At 54.2% G+C, this 24,330-nt stretch overlaps 1 protein-coding gene across 12 annotated transcripts in view; it reads left to right on the top strand.

Moving 5' to 3' along the window:
- The window catches only part of GRAMD1B (GRAM domain containing 1B), a 244,099-nt gene extending 220,073 nt beyond the window's left edge, over positions 1–24,026 (top strand). For 7 of the 12 annotated variants that reach the window (XM_072954070.1, XM_072954061.1, XM_072954059.1 and 4 more), the window contains 14 exons: positions 1,720–1,835; positions 3,588–3,744; positions 4,821–5,010; positions 6,587–6,730; positions 7,685–7,803; positions 8,065–8,207; positions 10,070–10,173; positions 10,769–10,972; positions 12,031–12,121; positions 15,867–15,974; positions 16,289–16,406; positions 18,799–18,859; positions 19,347–19,445; positions 19,826–24,026. In XM_072954070.1, coding sequence (XP_072810171.1) covers positions 1,720–1,835; positions 3,588–3,744; positions 4,821–5,010; positions 6,587–6,730; positions 7,685–7,803; positions 8,065–8,207; positions 10,070–10,173; positions 10,769–10,972; positions 12,031–12,121; positions 15,867–15,974; positions 16,289–16,406; positions 18,799–18,859; positions 19,347–19,408 — 1,617 coding nt within the window. In that variant the 3' untranslated portion in view covers positions 19,409–19,445; positions 19,826–24,026. The other 5 variants (XM_072954064.1, XM_072954062.1, XR_012066706.1 and 2 more) reach the window with 4 other exon arrangements.
- Positions 24,027–24,330: the final 304 nt, after the last annotated feature.

The raw sequence follows: 24,330 nt of genomic DNA, 5'->3' as shown, positions 1-24,330 counted from the left end.
CTTGCTGACTTTGGGCGCTGTGGTCCCACCATGGTAAAACGAATCGAGGCTTGTTTTAACCAGGTGTGGTAGGCATGCAGTCACGGAAATGACTGTCACGAAGGAAGAAGTCCTTATACTCACAGGTCCCTAGAGCAGAGGCTGGCAGGCCACTCAGGGCCACACGAGGAAGCACCAGGCCAGTCAGGAGGCCAAGAGAACGAGGCGGGCGCAGGGGCAGGAGCCTTCATTGTGGTTTTCACGGGGAGGAACGGCGGGGGGGTGGTGAGCTGGCCGAGCAGGTTTAGGACTGGCTAGTTTGAATATTTTACCAGGCTTCGGGGTAGGGAGATTGTCTCCAGAGCAACCGTCCCTGGGGTAGTTAGTGCCAGAGAGTATGGCCTGGAGGGTAAGAGCTACAAAAGGGAGGTGACTGGGGGTATGGGCCTGGGTTGGCTGGTCACAGAGGAAAGGTGGGCTCCCAGGCAGGGTGATTACTCTCTCTAGGAAATAGCCAACCCTGCAAGGGGCAGGCCCTCCCTAGTCAGCAAGGCCTCAGATGTCAGAGCACCAGAAGTACAGAAAATTGGAAAGTAGAGTTAATACAGCCACCAAGTGACTACTCGAGTGTTTGAAGGGGACACTGTAAGGAGATGCAGGTGAAGGAGATGTGGCTGCAGGTGTTAGAGGACGCCCACGCAGGTGCCGGGGATGTTGAGACACAACCTCCCAGAGAAACACACCTAGGAAAAAAATTACATGATATGATGATAAAATATACTTAATTATAATTACACGGAAGACTCGTATGTGTTTAAACATATGTGGGTATCTGTCTTGACTCTAGCCCTAACGTATTACTGTCTAAAGGAGGCTGAGCAGATTTATTATTTAGAGTGTTTTCTAACCTGAAAGTCTGTAGCTCCATCCCAATCTTTGTTCTTTGACTTTCTGTTGCCTCCTTCCTGAGACTCTGACCCTCACGAGAGCCAGCTTCTCTTGGGACAGTGCTTTTGAGGAGGGCACGTAGACACCGGTGAAACGAGAGAAACTGGAGCTAATACACAGAACTATAAGCAAAGTGATTGTAACTAAGAATAAAGAAGGAAGGATTCAGGTAGTGGAGAGAGGGATGGATGCGATGACCTTTGAGGCCCCTTGGACTGTGAGAGTGTAGGCTTCTTTCCAAACGCAGGAACTGCCCAGCTGTGGAATGGGCCCCCTCTGAGGTCACACCTCATTCTTGGACCTGATCCATCAGGACCTACGTGGCCACTGTTAGTACAAGGAGATTTCTGCCGCGCGGGGGAGGCTGGCTCAGGAGACCTGTGGCACTCGTTCTGAGTCCAGGTCAGAAGCCCTGTGGTTGCCTTGGCCCCAGCGTCGCAGGTTTATGCTGCTTAGTGCTGGGCCTCAGCCATGGGAGCGAGAGGCAGGGACTTACCATCCCCAGGGGCCTGCTGTCCCACTGTGCAAACCTGAGTTGAGGGAACAGGCCGAGTTCCTGGCTTTGCTAAAAAGGCACGTTCTTAGGTGGAAGGCCCGTGTCTTGCTGAGATCCGGAGAGGACAGGAGGGCGGGGGGGGGGGGTGCTGCCGCGGGCGCGCTGCTCTCCTCTCGGTTCAACCAGGGGCGGTGGGTTCGGCTTCTGCCCTCTTGGAGTCCAGCTCCACCAGTGCCTCCGCGAAGAGTGGGGTCCTGAGGAAGGAAGTGTCAGCGCCGCTCTCGTGTCCCCGGCAGCCCCTGTGCCCCAAGGAGCTCTGGCACTTCGTTCACCAGTGCTACGGGAACGAGCTGGGCCTGACCAGTGACGACGAGGACTACGTGCCCCCCGACGACGACTTCAACACAATGGGGTGAGTGGGGCAGAGGGTGGCGGCCGGGGAGCCTTGCCAGGGGGGCTCGGATGGCAGGGGAGTGGCGTCCAAGTAAGAGCCTGGGGAAGAGAAGGGGGAGCCAGGAGGGTGCCCGCGGGAAGACCCTCCCAGGCAGGGGAGAGGAATCGGGCAGTGGGCCAAGCGAGCAAAGGGCAGAGGGCAGGAGAGGCGGTCAGGGAGGTCGGGGCTGGACTCTGAGGGCCTCTGGGCCAGCGCGGCGATTGGCTTTTCCTCAGAGTGCGATGAGGAGCCGTGGGAAGGCTTTGGACAGGTAATTGGTAAGATCTGACTTAACACTCTAGCATCACACTGACTCCTGGGATGAAGATAGACTGAGGGCAAGTGAGGGCAGACCTGCTGAGAGGCTGTTGAATGGTTTTGGTCATTTAGATGAGAGGTGCGGGTGCTTTGGGCCAGGGGTAGCAGTAGACGTGGCAGTAGGTGGGTAGCTTCTGAATGTATTTAGAAGATAGAACCAGACATACTTAGAAGGATTTGCTGATGGGTCAGAAAGGAACCAGAGGTGGCTCTGAGAGTTTACCAGCTGGAAGGGTAGAGTTGTTCTGAACTGAGGTGGATGACACTATAAGCAGAGCAGACATGGGGGAAGAGCAGGAGCTTGACTTACAGCACACAGAGCTGGAGAGGACTGTTAGCCATGTGGAGGTGTCACACAGGTGTTTGTGTGTGTGAAGATGGCGTTCACGACCAGGGATGTAACCTTGGGGGTTATCAGTGGCTAGCCACGAGGTTGGCTGAGACGGCCAAGTGACTGAAGGAACATAAGGAGAAGTTCAAGGATTGGACCTGGGTGTGCTCGACAAGAGAGAGGAACAGCAAAAGAAATCAGGAAAGAACATCCGATGAGGCAGGAGGATGCTAGGAGAGTTTTGTATCCTGGAAGCCAAGGGAAGGACTTTTGCAGAAGGGGTGTCCCTGTGCACATGCTGGAACCAGCTTGCTTGAGGTTGGGAGGTAGAGGCTTGGTGGTAGCATGAGGCACGGGGGGCAGAGGGCAAAGAAAGAGCGTTGAGTGTATGGTGCGTAGACCTGGGCTCGGGGACCATTTCCGACACTTCATGGTGGTATCTCTTACTCTCTGTGAGTTTGTACTTGATTAGCTCTAAAATGTGTGTGATGATTTACTCAGAGTTGTGATGCATACAGATGAGGCAAAATGTAAAGTATTACATGCGGATGACGATGGTGATGGTGGTTTCTCCCTTGGAAGAGCCTGTGGTGGCATCACTGAAGTGTCCCTGAAAGGGCACCTGCCTTTATCTCAGGGGGTGTTTTTCCTCAGGTGTACAATGCAGAGAAGTTTGCTAGTTACGATCTAGAATCTGGGCAGTACCAACTCGTGTCCAGAGCCCTGTCCTAGTCACCGTGTGGGAAATCAAATGTATGCTCAGAGTCCAGATGCTTGACTCAGCTGGTCAAGTTGGAACGGGATGGGATGCCAAAGGGAAAAAAAAGCATAAGACAAAGAGTTGTCGTATTTAGGCAGGGATAAATCTAAGAAGGCTGCCTGGAGAAGATGAGTTTGGAGCCAGAAATTACCTAGGGGAGGGGGTATAGGAAGGAGGTTTCATGAGAGCAGTTTGGGGGTAGTTAGAGGAAGGTCATGTACAAAGCAGAGAAACAGGAAAGCCCATGGTTTTGTGAGATTCTTAGAATAGCTGGCGGTCTTGGCCACTGAGATTAACTGGGGCTCATGGTGTCTCTTTTCAGCTACTGTGAGGAGATCCCCGTAGAAGAGAATGAAGTGAATGACAGCTCATCCAAAAGCAGCATAGAGACCAAGCCGGACGCCAGCCCACAGCTGCCCAAGAAATCCATCACCAACAGCACACTGACGTCCACGGGGAGCAGCGAAGCGCCCGTCTCGGTACGGGCAGGGGGCCCTCTGCTTCCACCCCCATCCAGTGGCCGCGATTCCTGGCCTAGTGAATGCTGCAGGACCCCGTCCCGGGCAGCAGGTTGTGGGGAGATTGGTCACACTGCAGTCACTTTATCAAGGAGGCACTGTGAAGCAGATGGGCTCTGTATGTTCTAGTGAATGTAGAATCCAGAGCTGGATTCTCGGTCTTCGGGTATAAGGTTTTGTTTGGCTTCTGAGCTGATGAGAGCCATTCTGAGTCTGTGGTGTGAGCCTGGCTCTTGGTGGTCCGCTCTGATCAGCCCTGCTGGTGAAAAACTGTTCCAGGCCTTTTTTTCACTGCCTTGATCTAAAGTCAGAGTCATACGTGAATATAGGACCGTAGAGCTGCTATCTGTTCATTCATTCAGTGATTAGTGACTGAGTTCCTAGTGGCCCCACTCTGACTTATTTTCCCTCTGTGTTAGACTTGGCAGAAGAGATAAAAATGTGAGAAGGACTCTGTCCTGGGACTTGGTTACGGAGGGGATAGAAGCTTGGTGAAGGAAGTGCCCACGTGTGAGCCGGCAGGTAGAAGAAAGAGTTCTCAGAAAAGGGGGCCTGTGTTGCAGTGGCTTGGGGGTCAGACCACTTGGCCTTAGCGTGAAAACGTCATCCATGTGCTGCCTCGTCTGCATTTTCTGTCTCTGAGCTTAAATTTAACATGTAAAGAGTCGTACCTATTCCCTTCCAGGGCTGGTGGGAGGATTAATCCAAAACTGCTTATGAAAACTTCTGAGCTCTCAGAAGACAGGGTCCTGGCTGGGGTCGGCCTGGGTGGTTACAGGGCGGTGGGGGCGTGGCCCCAGGAGAGGAGCTGCCAGGAAGGGGCTGACTCTGGCGAAGCATGGGGCTGGGCGTGCTGTTCAGTGGCGAGAGAAGGGCAGGGCCTCGTGCTGTGTTCTTCATCTTCCATGGCCGGGGTGAGTGCGTGGTGCAGCCAGCTCCTGCACAGCTGGGGAGAGTGGGCAGGCTCCCCACCCAGGCCAGCAATCTCCCTTCCCTTAGGAGGGTGGATCAGGCTGACAGCTCTGTCCCCACCCCAGTTTGACGGGCTGCCCCTGGAGGAGGAGGTGCTGGAGGGCGACGGGTCCCTGGAGAAGGAGCTCGCCATCGACAGCATCATTGGGGAGAAGATCGAGATCATCGCGCCCGTGACCTCCCCGTCGTTGGACTTCAATGACAACGAGGACATCCCCACCGAGCTCAGTGACTCTTCCGACACCCACGATGAAGGTGGGCGGGTGGCGGTGGGGCAGAGTGGCCCTTCCTCTCTCCAGACGTTTTGATGTCCCCGCATGGAGACTGGAGTCAGTCTGGGTTCCAGGTGGAAGGGTGGATGGGGAACAGGCTTTCTTAAAAAAAAAGTAGACTTGATATTAGCGTTACTAGCCTTTTTCAGGTACTCACTGTAGCATCCTGGTCGTTTCATATGTGTCTTTCTTTGCTCGGCAGATAAAGCTTTGTCCTGCCATTCAGTCTTGTCACGACATGTGCCCCTGTTGGCAGCGTCTTGCCTTGCAGCTCTGTCCTCACAGTGTTTGTGTGTAGAGGAAGGTGCCAGTCAGCTGCCCCTGGAAATAGTTGGATTTTAGTAGAAACTTGCTTTGGTGACTCCCTCGTGGGGCTTGTGGACCTGATCTGATTCGGGGTCGGACAGCCTTTGCCCTTCCCGCTAAGATTTCTGAGTGGGTAGCTTGTGCCTTCCCTCCTGCATGGGGCTGGCTTCTAGGTCCCCCCTCGGGAACATGCTGTTTCTCACATTCCAGGGCGGGAGGCCAGATTCTCAGCGTTCATGAGTTTGGTTGATGGTTTACCTCCGTGGAACTGGTGGCAGGATATGCGGGCATCTGTGGACAGTCCCTCCTGTTGTGGTTTTCTCACCTTTGGTTGGTCTCCCCACTTCCGTCTAGGGAGCAGGGTCAGCGCAAAAGACCGCACAGGTGGGCACTGCGTGATAAGCAGGGTGCTGTATCCCCCGCCCCCAGCTGTGCCCCGCAGTCCCGATCCTGCACGGTCACGGGCACTGACCCTCCAGGATGCTGCCGAGTTCCTCCCTGGCCTTCTCAGGGTCACGGCGATGCCAGAAATGTCCCATCCTGCTTGAGGCCAGATACCAGCCCCTGCAGGTGCAGTACTGAGGGACAGAGCATGCCGAAGGCTCTGGAGGGACGCTGGGGTTTTAGCAACTCACCCGTGTTCTCAGAAACTTTCTCCTGTAGCTGAGAGAAACTTCAGAGAATTAAAGCGATCGAAATCATGGGGGGAATAGGCTGCCCCGTGGAAGGAGGGCAGGCCTCACGCAGTTGGCGATCGCGGCCCTGCAGGCCAGCCCAACCATGGAAGCTTTTATGTGAGCAGATTAATCAGTATCCTGTGGACATACGTGTGCCGTGGGTCGCAGTGACATTGGCTGTCAGTTACGCTTTAACTCTAGACTCTTGGTACCTGATCCTCTGGATTCAGGCAATGTCAGGAAGTGTCATTTATTTAGATTTTAGTCTGAGATCAGATCACCTTAATTAGGAAGGTTTGAAAGTATAAAGGCAAAGTGCACATTCTCCAGGCTTTTTGTAAAGGGTGAGTGAATAGGGTGCCAACTAGAGTCAGCAGTGTGCGTGCCAGCCGAGGAAGGGGGCGGATCCATGCGAGGTCACAGACGGCAGCAGCCAGGGCCCCGCTACCCTGATCCTGGCCTCCCTGGAGCCTCGGTGGCCGTTCCCACGTGAGCCGTGGAGACATAGTGCCCTGGGGGTGCCCCTGGGGTCACCCATCCCTCACCTTCACCGTCTGCCGCCTCCTTGGTGTGCAGGGGAGGTCCAGGCCTTCTACGAGGACCTGAGTGGCCGGCAGTACGTGAACGAAGTCTTCAACTTCAGCGTGGACAAGCTCTATGACCTCCTGTTCACTGACTCGCCCTTCCAGCGGGACTTCATGGAGCAGCGGCGATTCTCAGGTCCGTCCCTCCTGGGGCTGATGCCTCCCCCATCCACGCTTCTTCCCTCTCTTCCCAAGCACCCTCCTTTTCCAGGCCATCTGATGGCCCAGGGCACCCCCCTTCTGGCCGCATGCAGTGCCGGAGCTCCCCAGGGCCCTGCCAGCTTCTCCCCCCATCCCCCCGAAACTGCAGCTGTCCACTCGACTGGGCCCCAGGCTCTGGACCCCAAAGGCTCACTGATGAACGGGATGCCACAGGCTCATGGTCTAGTGGAGAACAGCAGGTACCACATCCTTGTAGGCACCCACTGTGTATCGAGCACATTACACCATCCCGTCTAGCCCTCCATCCGCCCTGTGTGCGAGTATTGTGACCCACAGGATACCAGTGAGGACCTGGAACTTGGACCCTTGTCACACACCCAAGGCCATGCAGCTAAGAGGGGGCCGAGCCGGGATTCAGGCCCTGGGCTCTCGACATTGATGCTTTACACCTCTGTGCTGCGGTCTCTTCCCCTTCCCCTGCTCTGCCATACCACGGGGACTTGCAGAGCTGCTCCGAGTCCAGATCCGAGTCCGGAGGGGCACTCAAGCATCAGTGCTCCCCTCTGCCAGGAGGAGGGGCATGCTGAGGGCATCAGGAGGTCAGGCCTTGGAGGAGAGGACTTGTTCCCAAGGATCCCGGGCCCTCATCACAGTAACTCCAGTGTTGCCAGCACCCCCGTGGGTGGCCCCGAGACCTCCTGCCCCGGCCCCAGAACAATCGGCACTCTGGAGGATTTCGGCAGTGCTACAATGAGCCTCTTTCTGCTTTGACGCCCCCTTCTTTCACCCTCCTTCCCCGGCCCTCAGGCTCCCATTGGCTTCCTTTTGGGGGCCAGGCAGCCATCAGGGCAGTCAAGAGGGGACATTCAGATGTAGGGACGGCGTACCTCTTTCCCTCCCTCATGCCAGGGCTCCTCTCTCCCCCCAGACATTATCTTCCATCCGTGGAAGAAGGAAGAGAATGGAAACCAGAGCCGAGTGATTCTTTATACCATCACCCTTACCAACCCTCTGGCTCCCAAAACTGCCACCGTCAGGGAGACACAGGTGAGCCAAGGGCAGATGCCAGTGAGAGTGGGCTAGAAGAGCCTCTGTTTGTGACGGACTAAGGACAGATGTTAGGAAGTTTCTGGGTGCAAGTGTTGTTGAGCTGGAAACGGTAGCATTTGGTGTGCTTAGGTGCTGCCATTGCGATGCTTCTGGGTCCCCCGTTCAGAAGCCCAGGTGGTCTAGGGGTGGGGGTTTGGGGAAGGAGGCACTCTGTCTTGCTTCTCTTCTGTTTTATCCGACGGCCCTTTCCTCCCGCAGACCATGTACAAGGCGAGCCAGGAGAGTGAATGCTACGTGATCGACGCCGAAGTCCTCACCCACGACGTGCCCTACCACGACTACTTCTACACCATCAACCGCTACACACTCACCCGCGTGGCCCGGAACAAGAGTCGACTCAGGTGCCGTGTCTGCTGGCCCGAGCGGGCTCAGAGCGAGTTCCCGGTGCCCCTGGGGGTCCTTAGTTAGAGAACGGGGACTTGCTCCCAGGAAGGAGCGGGGAGGTGGGCTGTATTGGCTGCTGACTCATTCTTCACTCCACCCTCTTTCTGAAGCTCTGAGACCCCCCTCCTCCTCCCCATCCTGACAGTTCATTCTTCTCTCCATCTTGTGTTCTCTTTACCCCTCTGTGTGTCTTTCTGGTAAGAGTTTTATAACCACTGCTATTTACTGATTGTCCACGGTTTATAAAGTACTGTGCAGGTACTTCACCTACACAAACTGGATCCTTTAGAATAACCCAAGGAGGTGGATTTATCCTCATTTTTCAGATAAGAAAACTGAGGGTCATACAGTCAAGTACCTTTGACAGGGGTCGGGAGTGCTGAACCCAGGTCTTAGAAACGCAAGCCTGTCCTGTTTCTGCCATGCCCTGTGTATTGCAAGTTCCTGCCCGTCTCCTGGCTCCCCCGGGGAGGAGCCCCACTCCACTCCCCACTTCATCCCCAGCACTCGGCACCGAGCCTGCGCACATAGAGTCAGATGGTGCTGATTGAATGAGTAATTAGTTGCTGTTTGGGGAAAAAGTCCTGCCCTGGGCACTGTGATGTACATTCAAGGGAGGAAGGACCCTGACATTTTAAGAAGCTTGTGGTCTGATTGAAAAGCCAAGACACACACCCATTTGAAAACAATCGGATCGTGTGCCAGTATCCTAGACCAAGTTCTTCTGGTTGTACAGAGCAGAAATTCTCTCATGTTGTTCAAACAAAATAGGAGTTTAGTGGAAGGCTACAGACAGATCTCTGGGGACTCAGGAAGAGCTGAATTCCCACACCTCGAAAAGGGCCTGAATCTTTCTCATCTGCTTCTTTTAAAAATGTTTTCTTGGTTTCTCTGCTGCTCTCTGAGCAACTGCCCCCGCCCCCGGTCTCTTCCTCCTCCCCTCCCTCCCCTCCCTTCTCTCCTCTCCCTTCTGCCCCCCATCCTTCCCCCACAGCGTCTGTGTTTCTCACTTCCAGCTTCTTTGGAGGGCCTTCTGATTGGATGTCCTTTCTGTCCAGCTCACTCAGAGGTAGCTGGTTGACCCCAGATGAACCTTTACAGGGAGGTGTCCACCCTCGACCCGGGAAACAGTTGTTTGGCAGTGGATGGGGTGGCTGTTGGCACGGGCACACGCACATCAGGCCATGGCTGGAGGTGGTGTCCCCCAGCAGGAGGGGGTGAGAGCAGAGAAGACAGCCTTAAACCTAGTGTGTGCCCCTAGTGACCAATGAAAGCCAACGTCAGGAGAGGCAGGAGCAGATCCGGCAGGAGATGGGGCAGCAGAGAGACTCACCACCGGAGAGAGTACTGGGGACGGAGCAGGAGCGGCAGGTCCTGGGGAGAGTGGAAAGGCAGGAGCCAGGCCAGTAGCTAATGAAGCTCTTAAAGGTGGACTCTGTGGAGCCCCAGAGGAGGAGAGAAGGGCCCCGTGGCCACAGGCTGCCCACACCATCTGGAGCCCTCACTGGAGGAGGCCACTTGGCATCGCTCAAGAACTCTGGGCTTGGAGTCTGAGCTCTTCTTGTTAGTCTTTGGTCTGCTTACAAATTCAAAAACTCAGTTTTCTCATCTATAAAATGAGGGTAAATCCACTAGCTTCACTGACCTCACAGGGTGGCCGGGGAGATCAGATGGCATTCGTGGATGTGAAAGGGCTTTTGAACTCGTTAAGGGGAGCACGTATATGAGCTGCTTTGGCCTTAAACTTGAAGTTCCCTTTTGCCAGCAGAGGAAGGTCTGCCCAGGAAACGGCTGATCTTGTTTCCGGCTTGTTCCTCAGGGTCTCCACAGAGCTGCGCTATCGGAAACAGCCCTGGGGGCTGGTGAAAACGTTCATCGAGAAGAACTTCTGGAGCGGGCTGGAGGACTACTTCCGCCACCTGGGTGAGCGCTCAGTCACCGCCGCTGGGTGAATGGTTCCGCTGTCACTGGTCAGGGGAGGGGGAGGCCTGGGGCAGGCGGGAGAGGTGGGGGCAGTGAAGGGGTTTAATGGGCCCTTGAGTCTGTCCTAGAAATGGATGCAAAGTTCAGAGCGGATGTGAACATGTGCATTTTCAAGAGACTCTGACTATAACTTTCATGAGATCATTATCTTGCGGGAATCCATGGCCCCAGAAATGAGCCTGAGAGCCAGTCACACTGGTGGTAGTTCTGTTACGAGGAGGCAGAAGTCTGTGAAGGCATCCACTGGGAAATGGATGTGCCCCAAGTATGCATACGTGAGCCTCTGTCTGTATACACTGTTGAACAGCCCGGAAGAGGGCTTTGGGCTGGGCTGGGTCCCAGGAGTATTTCCCGGGGCTCCTGGGCATCCCTGAGGGAACCCCGCCCTCCCAGGCATACCTTGGAGTACAGCATGGGAAAACGGTCCCCTTAGGGAGGGTGCGGCTCGGAGGAGATGGAGTTGCTTCTGGAGGTCAGTGTATTGGGTCGGAGGTATGGGCAGATGGCCCCTGATGTGGCCTTTTGACCCCGGCAGAGAGTGAGCTGACCAAAACGGAGAGCACCTACCTGGCTGAGATGCACAGACAGTCTCCCAAGGAGAAGGCCAGCAAGCCCCCGACGGTGCGGAGGAGGAAGCGCCCCCACGCCCACCTGCGGGTGCCTCACCTGGAGGAGGTGATGAGCCCGGTCACCACGCCCACTGATGAAGACGTGGGCCACAGGATCAAACACGTGGCAGGTGTGTGCCCGGTGGGGACGGGGGGCATGGCTCAGGGCTTCGCGGGGAGCTGCGGGCCTTGCCGAGGCACACACGTGTGCGCTCATTTTGCAGCCAAGGGTAGACCGTGTATTCAGTGAGGCTCGTGATGCATTGAATCTGAGCTCTGGATGAGCTGTTGTTTCCCGTGCCCTTAAGCTCCCCAGCCCCTGCCGAACCCCTCTGTGCGCTCTGCTGAGCGCAAGTTGCCTTTGGGTTTGTGCCCCCGTGTTGCCCAAGCTGGTGGCCCCTGTATAGGCTCAGGCATGCCACCTCCAAGTTCCTGGGAAATGCCCCAGGGGAAGGCCGAAGCTCAGACCCTGGGGATGACCCCGTAACACAAAGGACAGGGAGTCCGAGGAGGCCAGGCAGCGGGTCCCTCGCTGAGTCTCCCTCTTCCCATCCAGCCGCTCACACCCTCATTCTTTGCTCAAGCGTGGAAACTTGCAGCAAGAGCCCAGCTAATCCAGGGTTTTTCAGACTGTGCTCTGCACCTCCCCTGGCATTCATCAGTGCTGGGTGGGGCAGGAGAGGAGGCAGAAGAGAAAAGAGGTGCCAGCCTTTCTCAACCTTCCCCGGCTTCAGCCAGAGCAGAGCACTGCTGTGTTATTTATGTGTTTTACATACGGGACTCCTGACTAACACTGCATGTGAATGAACTGACTCTCAGGGGATCCATGACTTGCTCAGCGTCTTGTGGCCTGTTCTGGATAAAGCCAGGGCTGACAGCCGTCTCCAGTCCTAGCCCAGGGCTGCTTCCCTTCCACGGCTGCAGATCGCTGTGTCCGGCATCTGCACGTCTTACCCACAGAGGTCCGGTGATTTCCCGTGTTCAGTGACGTTCATGTCCACCTTGCCCAAACCCCGCCATGACCTTGCCCTCAAGGAGCTCCCCTTCTACTTTCGGAGGGAGGGCCAGGCCCACGTATCGCATCGTTGCCACGACAGCATCACGGACAGTTCTGTGCCCGACCGGCGTCAAGTCAGCAGCTGGTGGACTTGGGGGCCACGGCGGTGACGGCCTCTCCTTCTCCCCGCAGGTTCCACGCAGACACGGCATATCCCCGAGGACACCCCCAACGGTTTCCACCTGCAGAGCGTGTCCAAGCTGCTGCTGGTTATCAGCTGTGTGTAAGGGACTCCAGGCTCTCCCCCCGACCCCTGCCCCCAGCACCTCCCTGTCTCTCCCGCTGCCTCCTCCCCATCTTCCTCAGGCGTTTGAGCATTCTCACTGTTGCCCTGGTTTCTTTTTTTGGCTTAGTCCTCTAGTCTCTCTCCAGATCAGTTGCTCTGTCATTCCTTCCCTCTTTGCTTCTTTTTCTCTGTTTTATTCGCACTTCCTGTATGCTAGGGCTTCAGGATTCAGAAGACGCTGCGTGGAACAGCATCCGTGCCCTTCAGGAGTCAGTTTCACATGAGTCTGACAGAAAATTCACAACTGCTGCACCGTTGGGTACATGCTAACGTAGGGACGCTACAGAGCATTTTAGGAGCCCATTCATGTTTGTGACAGACATGCTGAGTGTCTGCTCTGTGCCGGGCATCAGGACCATGCACACACGGGGCCCACACGTTGGTAGGGAAGCCAGGCAAAATCAGTGACTAGAGTCCAGGAAACATGTATGCTTATTTTAATTTAAGCAATTTATATTAATTGCCATACTGCTGTAAAACTGTGGGCTCAGTAACTTTCACAGAGAGCTGCCGGGCTAGGGAGACAGTTTGTTACAAGAAATGAGGGTGTACGAGCGGGGGGACACCACTGTTGGAAATGTAAGCCGGAGCCTTCTCAGGGCTTCTGCGAACCGTTTCTGAGCAGGAGCCGCTAGGGCAGCTAAGTGCAGCCGGCTTCTCAGACTCTTGGTTCAGGGCACTGCCTGACACCCTGACCCTTCCTGGATGGGGTGTGCTGTGGCAACATGGGGGCACAGCTGGGTGGGGGCTCAGGAGCTGCCCAGACGCTGGCTCTGCCAGGTCGGTACCCAGCACTGGACTGTCTGTAGCTCCGTCTGGCTTCTGTGACTCCACCCCCATGCCTTCACGCCTTCACTAAAGCATTGTCAGAAAGGCGGAAGCCGGGGCACTGCTCTACCCACAGGAAACAGAGAAGGAAGCCCTGGGGTCACATGGTTGGATCTGCACTTTAAAAAAATCACTTTGGAGGCGGTGTGGTGCAGGGACTAGACAAGAAAGGACTGGAGGCAGGGAGGCCAGCAGGAGCGAGCTGCGGTGATCTCAGCAGGAGTGGCTGTCAGACTGAGGTGAGGGGCTGGGGCTGAGAGGTCCTGGAAAGCGAAGGCTCGTTACATGGGGTGATGTAGGGAAGGAAGATGACGTGCTGACCGGCGGGGCCATAAATGGCTGCGTCACTGACGGAAATCTGGACCTCAGTGAGAAGTTGTCAGAGAAGATGCTGCCAGGTCCGGATGTCTCTGAGTTGCCATAGGTTGTTCAAGTGAAGTGACAGACACTTGTTGGTGTGAACCTGGAGCTGAGGAGAGAGGTGTAGGCCGAAACTGCTGGTTGAATGGCCGGCAGCATCAAAGCCACGGTGGGAGTGAGGTCATCATCAGAGGAGAGTATGGAGCGTGCGAGAGAACGTGGGCTGAGGACAGACCTGGGGACCGCTTGGGAGAGGGGCCTGTGCGGGGCGCGAGGAGGGCTCCCGAGCTACCCTTACCTGAATATGCAGCGTAAACATACATGCAAAATTCTTCTGACTGTGGCATAAGAAGCCAAGATATTTTTACAAAATGAAATACAAAGACGACTATAAAACCAGTAAAATTCATGCATAGCAGCAGCATTTTAATGTGTTTCATTGTTAAAACCGAATCTCTGACGTTGGGTTTGGTGGACAGAAAGCTCTAACCTTGGGTTAGTTCTGCGTCTGAGCTCTCTCTGCGTTTTGACGTGAGAGGAGGCCTGGTCGCCTGAGTACACCATGTAGCGTGGCTTTAACTAACTTCGGGACTTTGTTAGTTTCGGGTAATCAGGCCTCTTCATTCAGCACGAGAGGCGGTGGGTCTGCTGCCATCACGCATGTGGAACCTTCTGGCACAGCACAGGTTGCCCTGTGTCTGAGAGGCACCAGCTGCCATGCTCCTGCCTTGTGATGACCCAGCCCTCCTGCCTCTTCTCTGTCTAGACCGCCCCTAAGTCTTCCCTGGGACCGCAGGCCGGGGTGTCCCTTGACTGTCACTGAGCACAGACAGGACTGTACACACAGGCCCAAATGCGGGGGCTGACACTGCAGCGCGCACTGAAGAGGTGTGCGTTCCAGTGGTCCAGGCATACCGGCACGATTGAAAGTGCTACCGCTGAAACTCAGTGCAAGGTTTAGAGGTTCTCATGGAGAACTCAGAGGGCCCCGGGGACACAGCTGAGTAGCCCCAGGCATTTGCAGCTGCCACTTTAAGAAATACTACTTTCTGTAGTGTGGGAAACGCAGGTGACAAGTACAGTGTCCCATGCACAATGCACACAACACACACCACACACACACCATACACACAACACACACCACACACTGCACTCACCACACACAACACACCGCACACAACACACACCACACACTGCACACACCACACACAACACAACACACACTGCACACACCACACACGACACACACACCACACATGCCACATACTTTGAAAGGTCAAAGGCATAGTATAGATTTTCTTTCTTTGTTGGTCTTTTTTCATCTATTTGTTTTGTCTTTCTGTTTTTGTCATCTTCTTTCCGTGTGCGTCTGTGCCTCCTCCTTTAATGAGAAGACCTCCCCTCGTGGAGGTCCTCCTGTGTGCAGGTGCCTCAGTACATGCCTTTCTTCCACATAACCAGCCCCCCCACCCCCCACTGCCCCAGCAGGGTAGGACTTGTCCTGTTGAGGGAACTGGGTTTCAGGGAAACTGGATCAAAAGTTAAGAGAATTCTAAGTGATGAGCTAGCATTTGTGCCCAGTTCCGCACGTCTCTGCATCCTCTCTTTCCCTGAGCCTTCTCTTCAGCCCATGAACCTCTGCTATAAAATGATCTTTAGGCCACTGGAGCTGAGAGAAGAGGATCCCACAGCCCCTTGGTGACTCTCCATTGCCCCCGGGGTTCTCCTGCCACCTCCCTGTCTCCAACTGTTTCTGGCCCATCCCTGGGAAGCTTCAGCTGGTCCTTGTGACCCCTGCAGGGCTGGCCGGTGCCCGGAGGAGACGGCAGCTCTAGGGCAGTTGTGCTAACGTCTGGGCACACAGCTGGGAATCCCCTGCGGTTTGGGTTAGTAGGAGGAACCTTATCTCCATTTATCACCCTTGAAATGCTCAGAGTCCATTTCCCGTTCTTCCCCCTGCGCCTTCCTTGCTGGGTGTCCTCGCCCGTGGTGTCCCTGCTTCTGGCGTTTCCGTCTCACAGGCTCTCACTTTCTCTCTGGCTTGATTTAAGTGCAATTTCCCCTCCCCCACTCAGTCTCTGTCTAACCTGCCTCCTCCCCGTTTTTCTTCCTGGCTCCCATTAGGATCTGTTGCAGGTACTGGCTCTACGATGCTTCTTTCCCCTCCTCGTCTCTTTTCCTCTCCATCTGACTCCTCCTTCCCCGGCACCCAGCTCCTGGGTGGCCTCTGTGTCTCTCCTTTCTGATGCCTTCACCCCACACACCTCTCTCCATGGCTCTCCTGCCGTGTCCCGGCCCCCAGGTTAGACTGCTGCTCACCTCCCCACCCCCGCTATGTCTCTCCGGCTCACGTATTCACTCACTGCAGTGCTTCAGGTGGCCCAGAGGGCGAGGACAGCGGCCTCTGGGGTGGGGGACCTCTGTGACTCTGAGAAGGAGGCTGCTTTCTCAGACCCCGCCTCACCGCTCCCCTCTCTCCCCGTCTCCTTCCTAGTCTGGTGCTGCTGGTCATCCTTAACGTGATGCTCTTCTACAAACTCTGGATGCTGGAATACACCACCCAGACTCTCACTGCCTGGCAGGGTCTGAGGCTCCAAGAAAGGTAATCCCGGCCTCTTCCCCTGGCTTCCACCTCCAGCCCGTCTGGTACCGTGTCCTGGCTTCTGCCTCCCAGCCTACTTGGGACTGGCCTGCGCCTTTGGCCGGGAATAACCCTTTGGGATGAGTCCATAGCAAGCTCTGGAAACGGCCCCTGTAGGTCTAGTCTGCTTCTGATTTGAGGCACAGAGGAGCCAGGATGGTGAGCAAAGGACGAAGCACTCTGGTGTGGCTCTCTGTCCTTTAGGAGTCTGGGCGCTCAGGACAGTCCACTGCTCCTAACTCCGGCTGCTGGGGTACCCCTCTTCTACCCCACAGGTTACCCCAGTCTCAGACAGAATGGGCCCGGCTCTTAGAGTCCCAGCAAAAGTACCACGACACTGAGCTCCAGAAATGGAGGGAGATCATCAAATCCTCGGTGATGCTTCTCGACCAGGTGAGACGCCCCCACCTCCCCTCCTCACCCGTCTTCCGGGGGTAGAACTTCCTGCCTGTTCTCCGAGAAGCAGCACCGTCTCCATCACCGTCCACCAGACCTCGCCCTCCCGTGTGTTCTTCTCCTAGGCCGTCCATTGTCCTAACTTTAAAGCCATCCTTGGGTGAGGTTTTGGAAGCAAAGGTGTATTCCCCAAAAGTGTGTCAATGAAATTACACACCAGATTTGCAGCAGGAAAACTGGGGGTTAAATGAAAGGAGAGCTAATTCTCTCTTTTTTCTTTTTTCTTGGTAACCCATGGCCATCTGACAGGCATTTAAAGAAATAACCCCCTTTTTACAGAGATTTATCTTCCCAGCAGGCATGTCTTCCTAATTCCTTTTGATGTATGGCCCCCACCCTCCACCCCCTACCCCCTGCCCTCAAAACATGCACCCCACACACAGCCTCCAGGACGTTGTCCTCCCTGGAGGCTGTGCTGATAGTCTGGGAAGATGGTTGTAATGTCTTATTTTCATAACATTTTCTTTCTAGTACAGTTGCCTATGTTCCTTCTAAAAACTAGATGCATACATTTAAGAAAATCATCCTGGGACAAAATCAATAATTAGCGTCGTTTTATCAGCCTGAGGTGGAATCCTAACCTTGCCACCAACCAGTTTTATGCCCTCGAGCAAGGGACTTGATAGTAGTGACCTTCCATCTTTTCATTTATAGAATGGGAATTACAATCGTTGCTTCGCGAAATTGCTGTCAGGAGTTGGTGCACATGGGAGGCACTCATTAATGTTACATTTCATTTCCCCTTCAACGTTCAATCTCTTAGCTCTAAATTAAGGAGAGAATTTTATGCAGCTGTCAGGATCAACGGGTTTAAAGCGTCCTGTGTAGCATAGGAACCATGTTTGAGGAGGGCTTTTTTTTTTAAAACCAGAAGAGGGTAAACAACATAGCACGGAGTTTGGAAGTTCCATGCTGGCAGGAGGGGCTGATAGAATGGAAGATGTGCTCAGGAGAAGGGAAGACTGGGGTGGGTGAGCGGAACAGGAGAGTCTTCAGACGTGAAGGTCTAACACAGAAGGTTAGGTAGCTTTTGAAGTCCAGAGCGCTGCCCTGGGGCTAGAAGTCAGAGGGGATCGGATTTTTGAGCCATCGACTGAAGACAGACTGCTTCTGGTTAGAGCGTTCCCTCAATGGGATGGGCTGTTTTGAAGGACTGAGACTTCATCACTGAAGGTGCTGAAAGCGTGATGAGATGATGTTGGATGAGAATTAAACGGGGGGGGGGGGGCGTTTGGACTCCTTCAGCTGTAAAATTCTGTTTCAGGGTGGGTCTCCTTAAGGAGCTTGGGACTGTCAGATTTGTAGCCTGGTAGACATGACTCTACAAGCATTAAGATAGGTATTTTGTTCTATTCCCTTTAAAAGGGACCTTTAAAGGAATAGTAATGGGCCCGTATCCCTACTGAGCTGAGGATACAGAAGAACTAAAGAAAAGAAAGTGGTAGATTAGGCAGAGAGATCAGAGGTTCTCAAAATCTCAAAATACCATGACAGGGTAACTGGCCCGTGTTGTCCCTAAGCAGCTTACCTAGAGACAGGATGTAAATGTGTCGTCTTGTCACAGGCCGTTAGGATTCTAACGCTGGGCCTGCCTGATGTGGACGCCACCCCGTAATGTCGGATGTGTCTGTTTCTTAAAGAGGCTAAGGAGTTCAGTTAAGATTAAGTTCATTCAGTGATACGGGCACAGCTAAGAGCCTACTCAGTTCTCTGCTTGGCACCTGGGGTGTGTAAAGGACGGAGAAGACATGGTGCACCCCAAGCACAGTGAAACAAAGCCATTAAAGACGACCGCAGGGCAGGGCCCCAGGGAGTGGACTGTGGAAGGGACGGCGCAGAGAGAGAAAGGTGACCATGAGCCAGGGAAAGTCTGGATTTGCTCCTGGCCTTCACAGACGGGCGAGATCGGGTAGGCAAGACAGCAGAGTCCGAGCTGGGAGAACAGAGCGGCATGTGGACCAGGCTAGGAGTCCAGTGTATTCGGGAGCAGAGGGAACCGAATAAGGGCAGGATGCTGAGTAAGGGGCGGTCTAATGTGGGTCCTGGTAGCAATAGAATGCTTGGAGAGTTCTTAATTCAGCGAAACGAGGCCACAAATCCTCGAGACACAGCGAACTTATTACCCGAGGGGTTGCCAGTGCTGGATTGGCTGTCCCCCTTCTGCCTGAGGCTGTGTCCATTGAGAATCGCCCTTGTTTCAGGAGCCCGTTCCCTTTAGCTCCCAGGCCTGGTGGGGAGCCTGCGAGAGGCGGGCGTGGCAGGGGCTGCTGGATGGAGAAGCCCACTGAGGGCACAAACCCTGGCGGGGCCGGGCTTCCCTGTCTTCCAGATGAAGGACTCACTCATCAACCTGCAGAACGGCATCAGGTCCCGTGACTTCACGTCGGAAGGTGAAGAGAAGAGGAACCGCTATCACTGACAAGGCAGGAGCAGGGGCGGCCGCCGGAGGCCTGTGCAATATGTGTACATAGACCATATAAATATATATATAAATATATATATACAGAATATAAATATATATTATATACAGATTTTAAAAAGAGATAATGCCTATGTACCAGGGAGAAGGAGCGGGACCGCCTCTTGTGCTGGCTGGTGGAGGGGCCGAGGAGGGCAGGGACCACCTCTCAGCACCGACCTCCCCTGATCCTCCTCCCCCTCCCCTCCCCATCCTGTCATCCCCGCCCTTTCCCTTGCTGGCCATTCTTGGCTCTGAGAAGGGGAATGTTGTTGAGCCAAAGTTATGCCTGTGAAGACCCTGGGGTCGTGCAAAGTCTCAAGGGGGCATTGCTTAAGGTGCTTCATTCCCTAATCCCCTTCTGATTTGTTTCCAAAATAAAAGATAATTTTTTTCTTCCCTGCCCCGCGCTTCCCCAGGCGTTCTCTCAGGAACAAGGAAGCATCAAGGGCAGGGGCCCCATCTAAACTCCAGCGTCTGAGGCCACCCGTTTACTCGGCCCCCACACCAGGAGCCAGGTGCAGAGGGAGGGGCAGCGGGGAGGCTGCGCCCGAGGGAGTGGGCTTTGTAGCCGCAGCGCCTGAGGGCTGGTGTTCCAGAGGGTGTCCTCCTCCATCGCCCTGCACCTTCCTCTCACCTGGGTGGGTGTGCACCCAATAAGGGCTGGGGATTTGTTACTTTCCCACCCCCCTCCTCTCTGGTCTTTTCCCAGGCTGGGTCTGGGTGAAATGTCACTTTTTAGTGCCTAAAGCCCTATTTTTGCTCTGTGCCCTAAGAGCACATTGTTTATTAGTCAGGGTGGAGCATTTTTGATCTTGTTAAATCTCTTTTAGTGATTATAAGCAAATCAGGTCTGTGGCTCTAACCCCTTTCCTTTGAGCTGTCATTTGATTTCCAGGATGAATCAGGGTGTTCTAGGACCTCCAGGGTTTCACAGAGTGAATGCGCTAGCCGTGGACGGATGGTAGGGTCTGACCACAGAACGCTGTGTGAGGAGTGAGCACTCTATCCAAGCATTCTTGGGCTGCCAGCATCATTTAGCCTCAGTGAGGAACCAACTTAGTCGAGGGAGACAACTGTCTGAGCTATTTTGCCCACGTTAAGAAGACCTCAGCCTTAGAGGGAGTGGATTTGGCAAAGGTATGTGCATTTGGGCAGGAAAAAGCCAGATCGAGTCTGCCCCATGGGGACCATTCCAAATCCGGTTTCCCAGAGCTGGGAGTGGAAGTTCTGGCAGAGAGAGCAAAGCCTTCTCTGATCTCTGGCCCCAGAGACGTATGAAGTCATGGAGGAGTAGAGAGAAGACCATGGGTTAGGAGAGGGAGTCATCTAGAGCCTTTTCGGGGTTGGCTCACTGAACCCATAATTTGTCTGACCTGATGGGGCCCTTCTGAGCATGCTTCTGGGTACCCTTCACACACTACGATTTCTCCATGTAATGACCTGAGCAGTCCCGCCAGCCCCAGGCAGAGCGTGCAGCAGATTCTTGATCTGGAAAAGATCCTACCAATTTGGCAAGGAGAGCGCTTCCAGAGTGCTTGTCCTGGTGGGCCTCTTGGTGCAAGGGGCGGAGGAAAGGAAGATTTTATCACTCACCTAGCCTGAAGAAGAGCACATAGTGTTCTCCCGGACAGGCTGGGGCGCCCCCCTCTGGCAGTTAAGGAAAGGTTTTAGCTTTTCAGTCTATCTGAGAAGATGGCCTTGTTACTGCCCTTTGGGCAGGGTGAGAAGACGAAAGATACGGGCCCAGGTCATCCCCCAAGGGGAGCTGGATGAGAAGGTTCCATGGGCATCACCTAGAAATGATATCCCTCCCTTTGAAAAGGAGGTATGAGGGAACGGAGCTGAGTGTAATCCTGGTGAAGGGCACTTATCTCCATCATTCCTGTCCTGGAGGCTGAATGGGAGACCCTGGGGAGGCTCAAGGCTCATGGGCCTGAGCCAAAGGAAGAGGAATAGTGCAGGCTGCTAAGAATTTACCCATTGGAGTACCCAGAAATCAAAATTATTCTCAGAAACTATTGAAAGGAAAAATGGTAAATTCTGTAATTTACTCCATACGTATTATTTATTTATTTAAATTATTCAGGTATTAAAGGTCCCACAGTCGGACCTTTGGGATGACTTAAAAAGGGCTCTTTGCTGGGAGTAAAGTGATTTAAGTGGGCCTTGCCTCAGGGAGCTGCTCTGCTCTGGCTTCACCTCCCTCTCAGGCCCGTTCTAGGGAGGAGTGGGTGACGGGAAGGATGTCCAAGGAAGCCCCTTGAGATCTGGGGGTTTGAACCCAGGAGACATTGTGTACACACAGGGAGCATCCCGCCTCATTTCTAAGAACCATGGATCTTTTGTGGGCGCCTTCTATTCTAATAACTTTCTGACTTTCAAACCAGGGGAAAACCAGTAACTCTATTCACTCCCCCCCCCAAAAAAGCTTTTCCCCCTTATTTAATAACCTGTGAAAGAGGAGGGACCTCCCCCTTGTGGATCAGTTTGGGAGTGAAACACGTAAATAACATTGTTACTCATGGCAGCCTGGCTTGTTACTATCTGCAAGGGAGCATTAAAACCACCATGTCTTACATTGTTTCTCCCAGCCAGGGCTTTTTTTGGTTTTGTTCATGTAAGAATTCAGTCATGTAAGAGTCTTTCTGCGAGGATTCGTGTGGTAAGACATTTGAGAGCTTGCACTCAGTTTCAAAGCTTCTGCAGTTTCTAGACAGGTACAGGACAGCTACAGGTCTACACTTCACTCCAGCTGACTGTGGAGGAATCAACAGGGCTGTCCTGCGAGAAGCCAGTCGTGACTGTAACACCCTCCTTTCCCCCATCCACCTCCCTGGGGCAAGGGGATGCATTCTGAGACAGCAAGAGCAGCAACTTGAAGCCCCCGTAAGGGCGCTGGGCTGAGAGCCGGGAGACCTGGGCCTGAGTCCTGCCCCTGCTGTTGGACAAGTCACTCCCCGTCTCTGAGCTTCAGGGTTTTATTTGCAACAGGAAGCTCTTGAGCTAGACTGTCTCCAAGGTGGGGTCTAGCTTTGGCATTGTCCTGGAGGCTAGGTCAGAGACTGGCAAGGCTGGGCTTTCTCAGACTTGGCAGGTGCCTGCCAGGAGAGGGTGAGCCTTCTGGACTAGCGTTTCCCTGGCATTAAATGAGGGGTAGGGCAGCGTCTGGGTTCCCAGGAAATCCAGGGTATTTCAACTTTACTCTTTATGGACTAGGAGGCATAGGGAGGTCCAGTGAAGGGGGTGGGGAGGGAGAGGCAGAAACAGAGATCAAACTTGCTGTATTGCTCGGCATCAGTGCAGGAGGCTATTCCTTCCTTTGTTGGCCTAGTCTTAGTTTGGGAAGGGTCCTTCCTTTGGGCCTTCTCCAGGCTCGGAAGAAGAGGATGGTGGCAAGAAGGACACCATCTTGCGTTGAGCTCGTCTTCCGTCCTTAAGCTGTGAAGCCTTTCATCTCTCCATCCTTCCTCCTCCTCGCCAGGGCAAAGGGCAGAGAGGAGCCGTTCCTGGCTCCAGCACTTCTCTTTGGGCTCCAGCCTTGTTGGGGTTTGAATTAAGTGTGAAGCTTTGGCTACAATCCTTGGGTTGCCTCAGAGCGTTGACACTAAGAACCTGGGATTACAAGGAAGGGGGAGGACCAAAAAAACCTCAAGAGCAATGCTTTGATAGAGCTGGATTCTCTCCATGACCGTGTCTCTGACCCAAGTTTGGACCGTGTCCGATACATTTGCAGGCAGCGTCTCTCGGGTGACATCTTGGAGGAAGGATTAGGGGAAGAGTCTTCCTGGACTGTCTGTGGTCTCAGAAGGGTCCTTTCCGCGACGTATCCTGCTGCACATTTAGCTCCACAGGGCAGCCCAGGGCAACCCTTCCTCCCTAGGGGCTCCCAGGAGAGATACACTCTTTTCTTCCCCCGGGTGGTAGGGCTGTGGTCTCCTTCCCCGCACCCGCTGACTCCACCTGCCCTCTTCGGCAGGAAACGTGAGAACCTCTCTTCCTGACTGTCTTCTCTCAACCTTTGTCTCTAGGCTGTGGGACAATCATCCATCCATCACTGGACATCCTTGACCCTCATCCCCCAGCCTCCAGCAGGCTGGCCCCACTCCCCTCCACCTTTATGTTTTCTTCCAGAAGATGCATTTTTGGGTCCGAGAGGAGCGTTTTTCTGGAAGGCCATCTTTTAATGCCCCTGCTTTCCTGTTGTGGAGCAGAAATTTGCACACGGTGTAGAGAGCTTCCCTCCCCGCCTCTCTGCCCAGCCTTGTTACCTCACTCCTGCTCCGGCCGTGGCTGTGACGGGCCCAGCCAGCTCCCTGCTTTGGTGTTCTGCGCGAAGCTCAGGGGTCTTGGGCATTGTTTTCTGTTGTGACTTGAGGTCCTCAGCAGGCCTGGGAGCCCAGATTGGAGCCTTGGCTGCTGGCGAGAAGCACCTTGCCTGCCAAGAGGAACTGATGCCAGACAATGTACCTGGCATCTGAAGGCGTGAAGAACTGTCATCTCTGCCCTCCTTGCTTCTCTCAACACGATGAGATACTGCAGAAGCAAAATGGTGGCCTCTGCTCCAGGCAAGACAGCTGGCTCTGCCTGGGGAGTTGGCCCTGGGCTCGGGTGCCACGCCCTGAGATTGCATAGTAAGAGCAACCATTTTTGCCAACAGTAGTGCGTGGCTCCCCACATTTCTCTCTCCTGCACTGTAGGGCCAGACCACTCTCTGCATGGACCAGACCTTCTTCCCAAACCCATGGTGCTTTCCCCCCAATTCAACCTAGACTCCAAAGTGGGGAGGGATGGGTCAGAGGCCATCACGGCCCCTGGATAATCCTGACATGGGGTGGAGTGGGGTGAGGCAGAGGGAGCAGCCCCCAACACTGCACTGGGCCATATATGGGGAAGAACACAGGTTGATTGCAGCAGAGTTGTCTGGCCATCTGTGTTTGAATCTATAACTGTACTTTGCCTGGCGCTGTGCGCAAGGTCTGAAAACTTACTGCTAGTACCTAGAAACATACAAGGCTTCCCGGTCAAATCTTCATGTAAAGTAGCTAGAGCCATGGAAATACAGTATGAATTAAAAGAAAAAAGTATTGAACTACAAATAATAAATGGTGTGTGTGTTCATTGCTTGATTCATTATTGCTCACCGTCTCAGGTGTTTTCGGTCTTCCCGGAGGTGATCACGGCAAGTCCTAAAGGCACGTGTGTGCAGGCGCGCTTACACACACGTGTGCGCAGCCTGCCACTCTGCCTCCGGGACCTGACCAAGTAGACTGGATAAGAACTTTGGGAGTCAGATCTGAGTCCAAACTGCAGCATCGCCATTTACCAACTGTGTTCTTGGACCCCAACCATTACTCCAAGCCTCAGTTTACTTTAGAGATAATATAAAATACATATGTGTAT

This window comes from Vicugna pacos, chromosome 33 (assembly GCF_048564905.1).
Source record: "Vicugna pacos chromosome 33, VicPac4, whole genome shotgun sequence".
Lineage (NCBI taxonomy): Eukaryota > Metazoa > Chordata > Mammalia > Artiodactyla > Camelidae > Vicugna > Vicugna pacos.
Note: the sequence above shows the minus strand (reverse complement) of the source record. Positions and strands in the feature narration are given on the sequence as shown.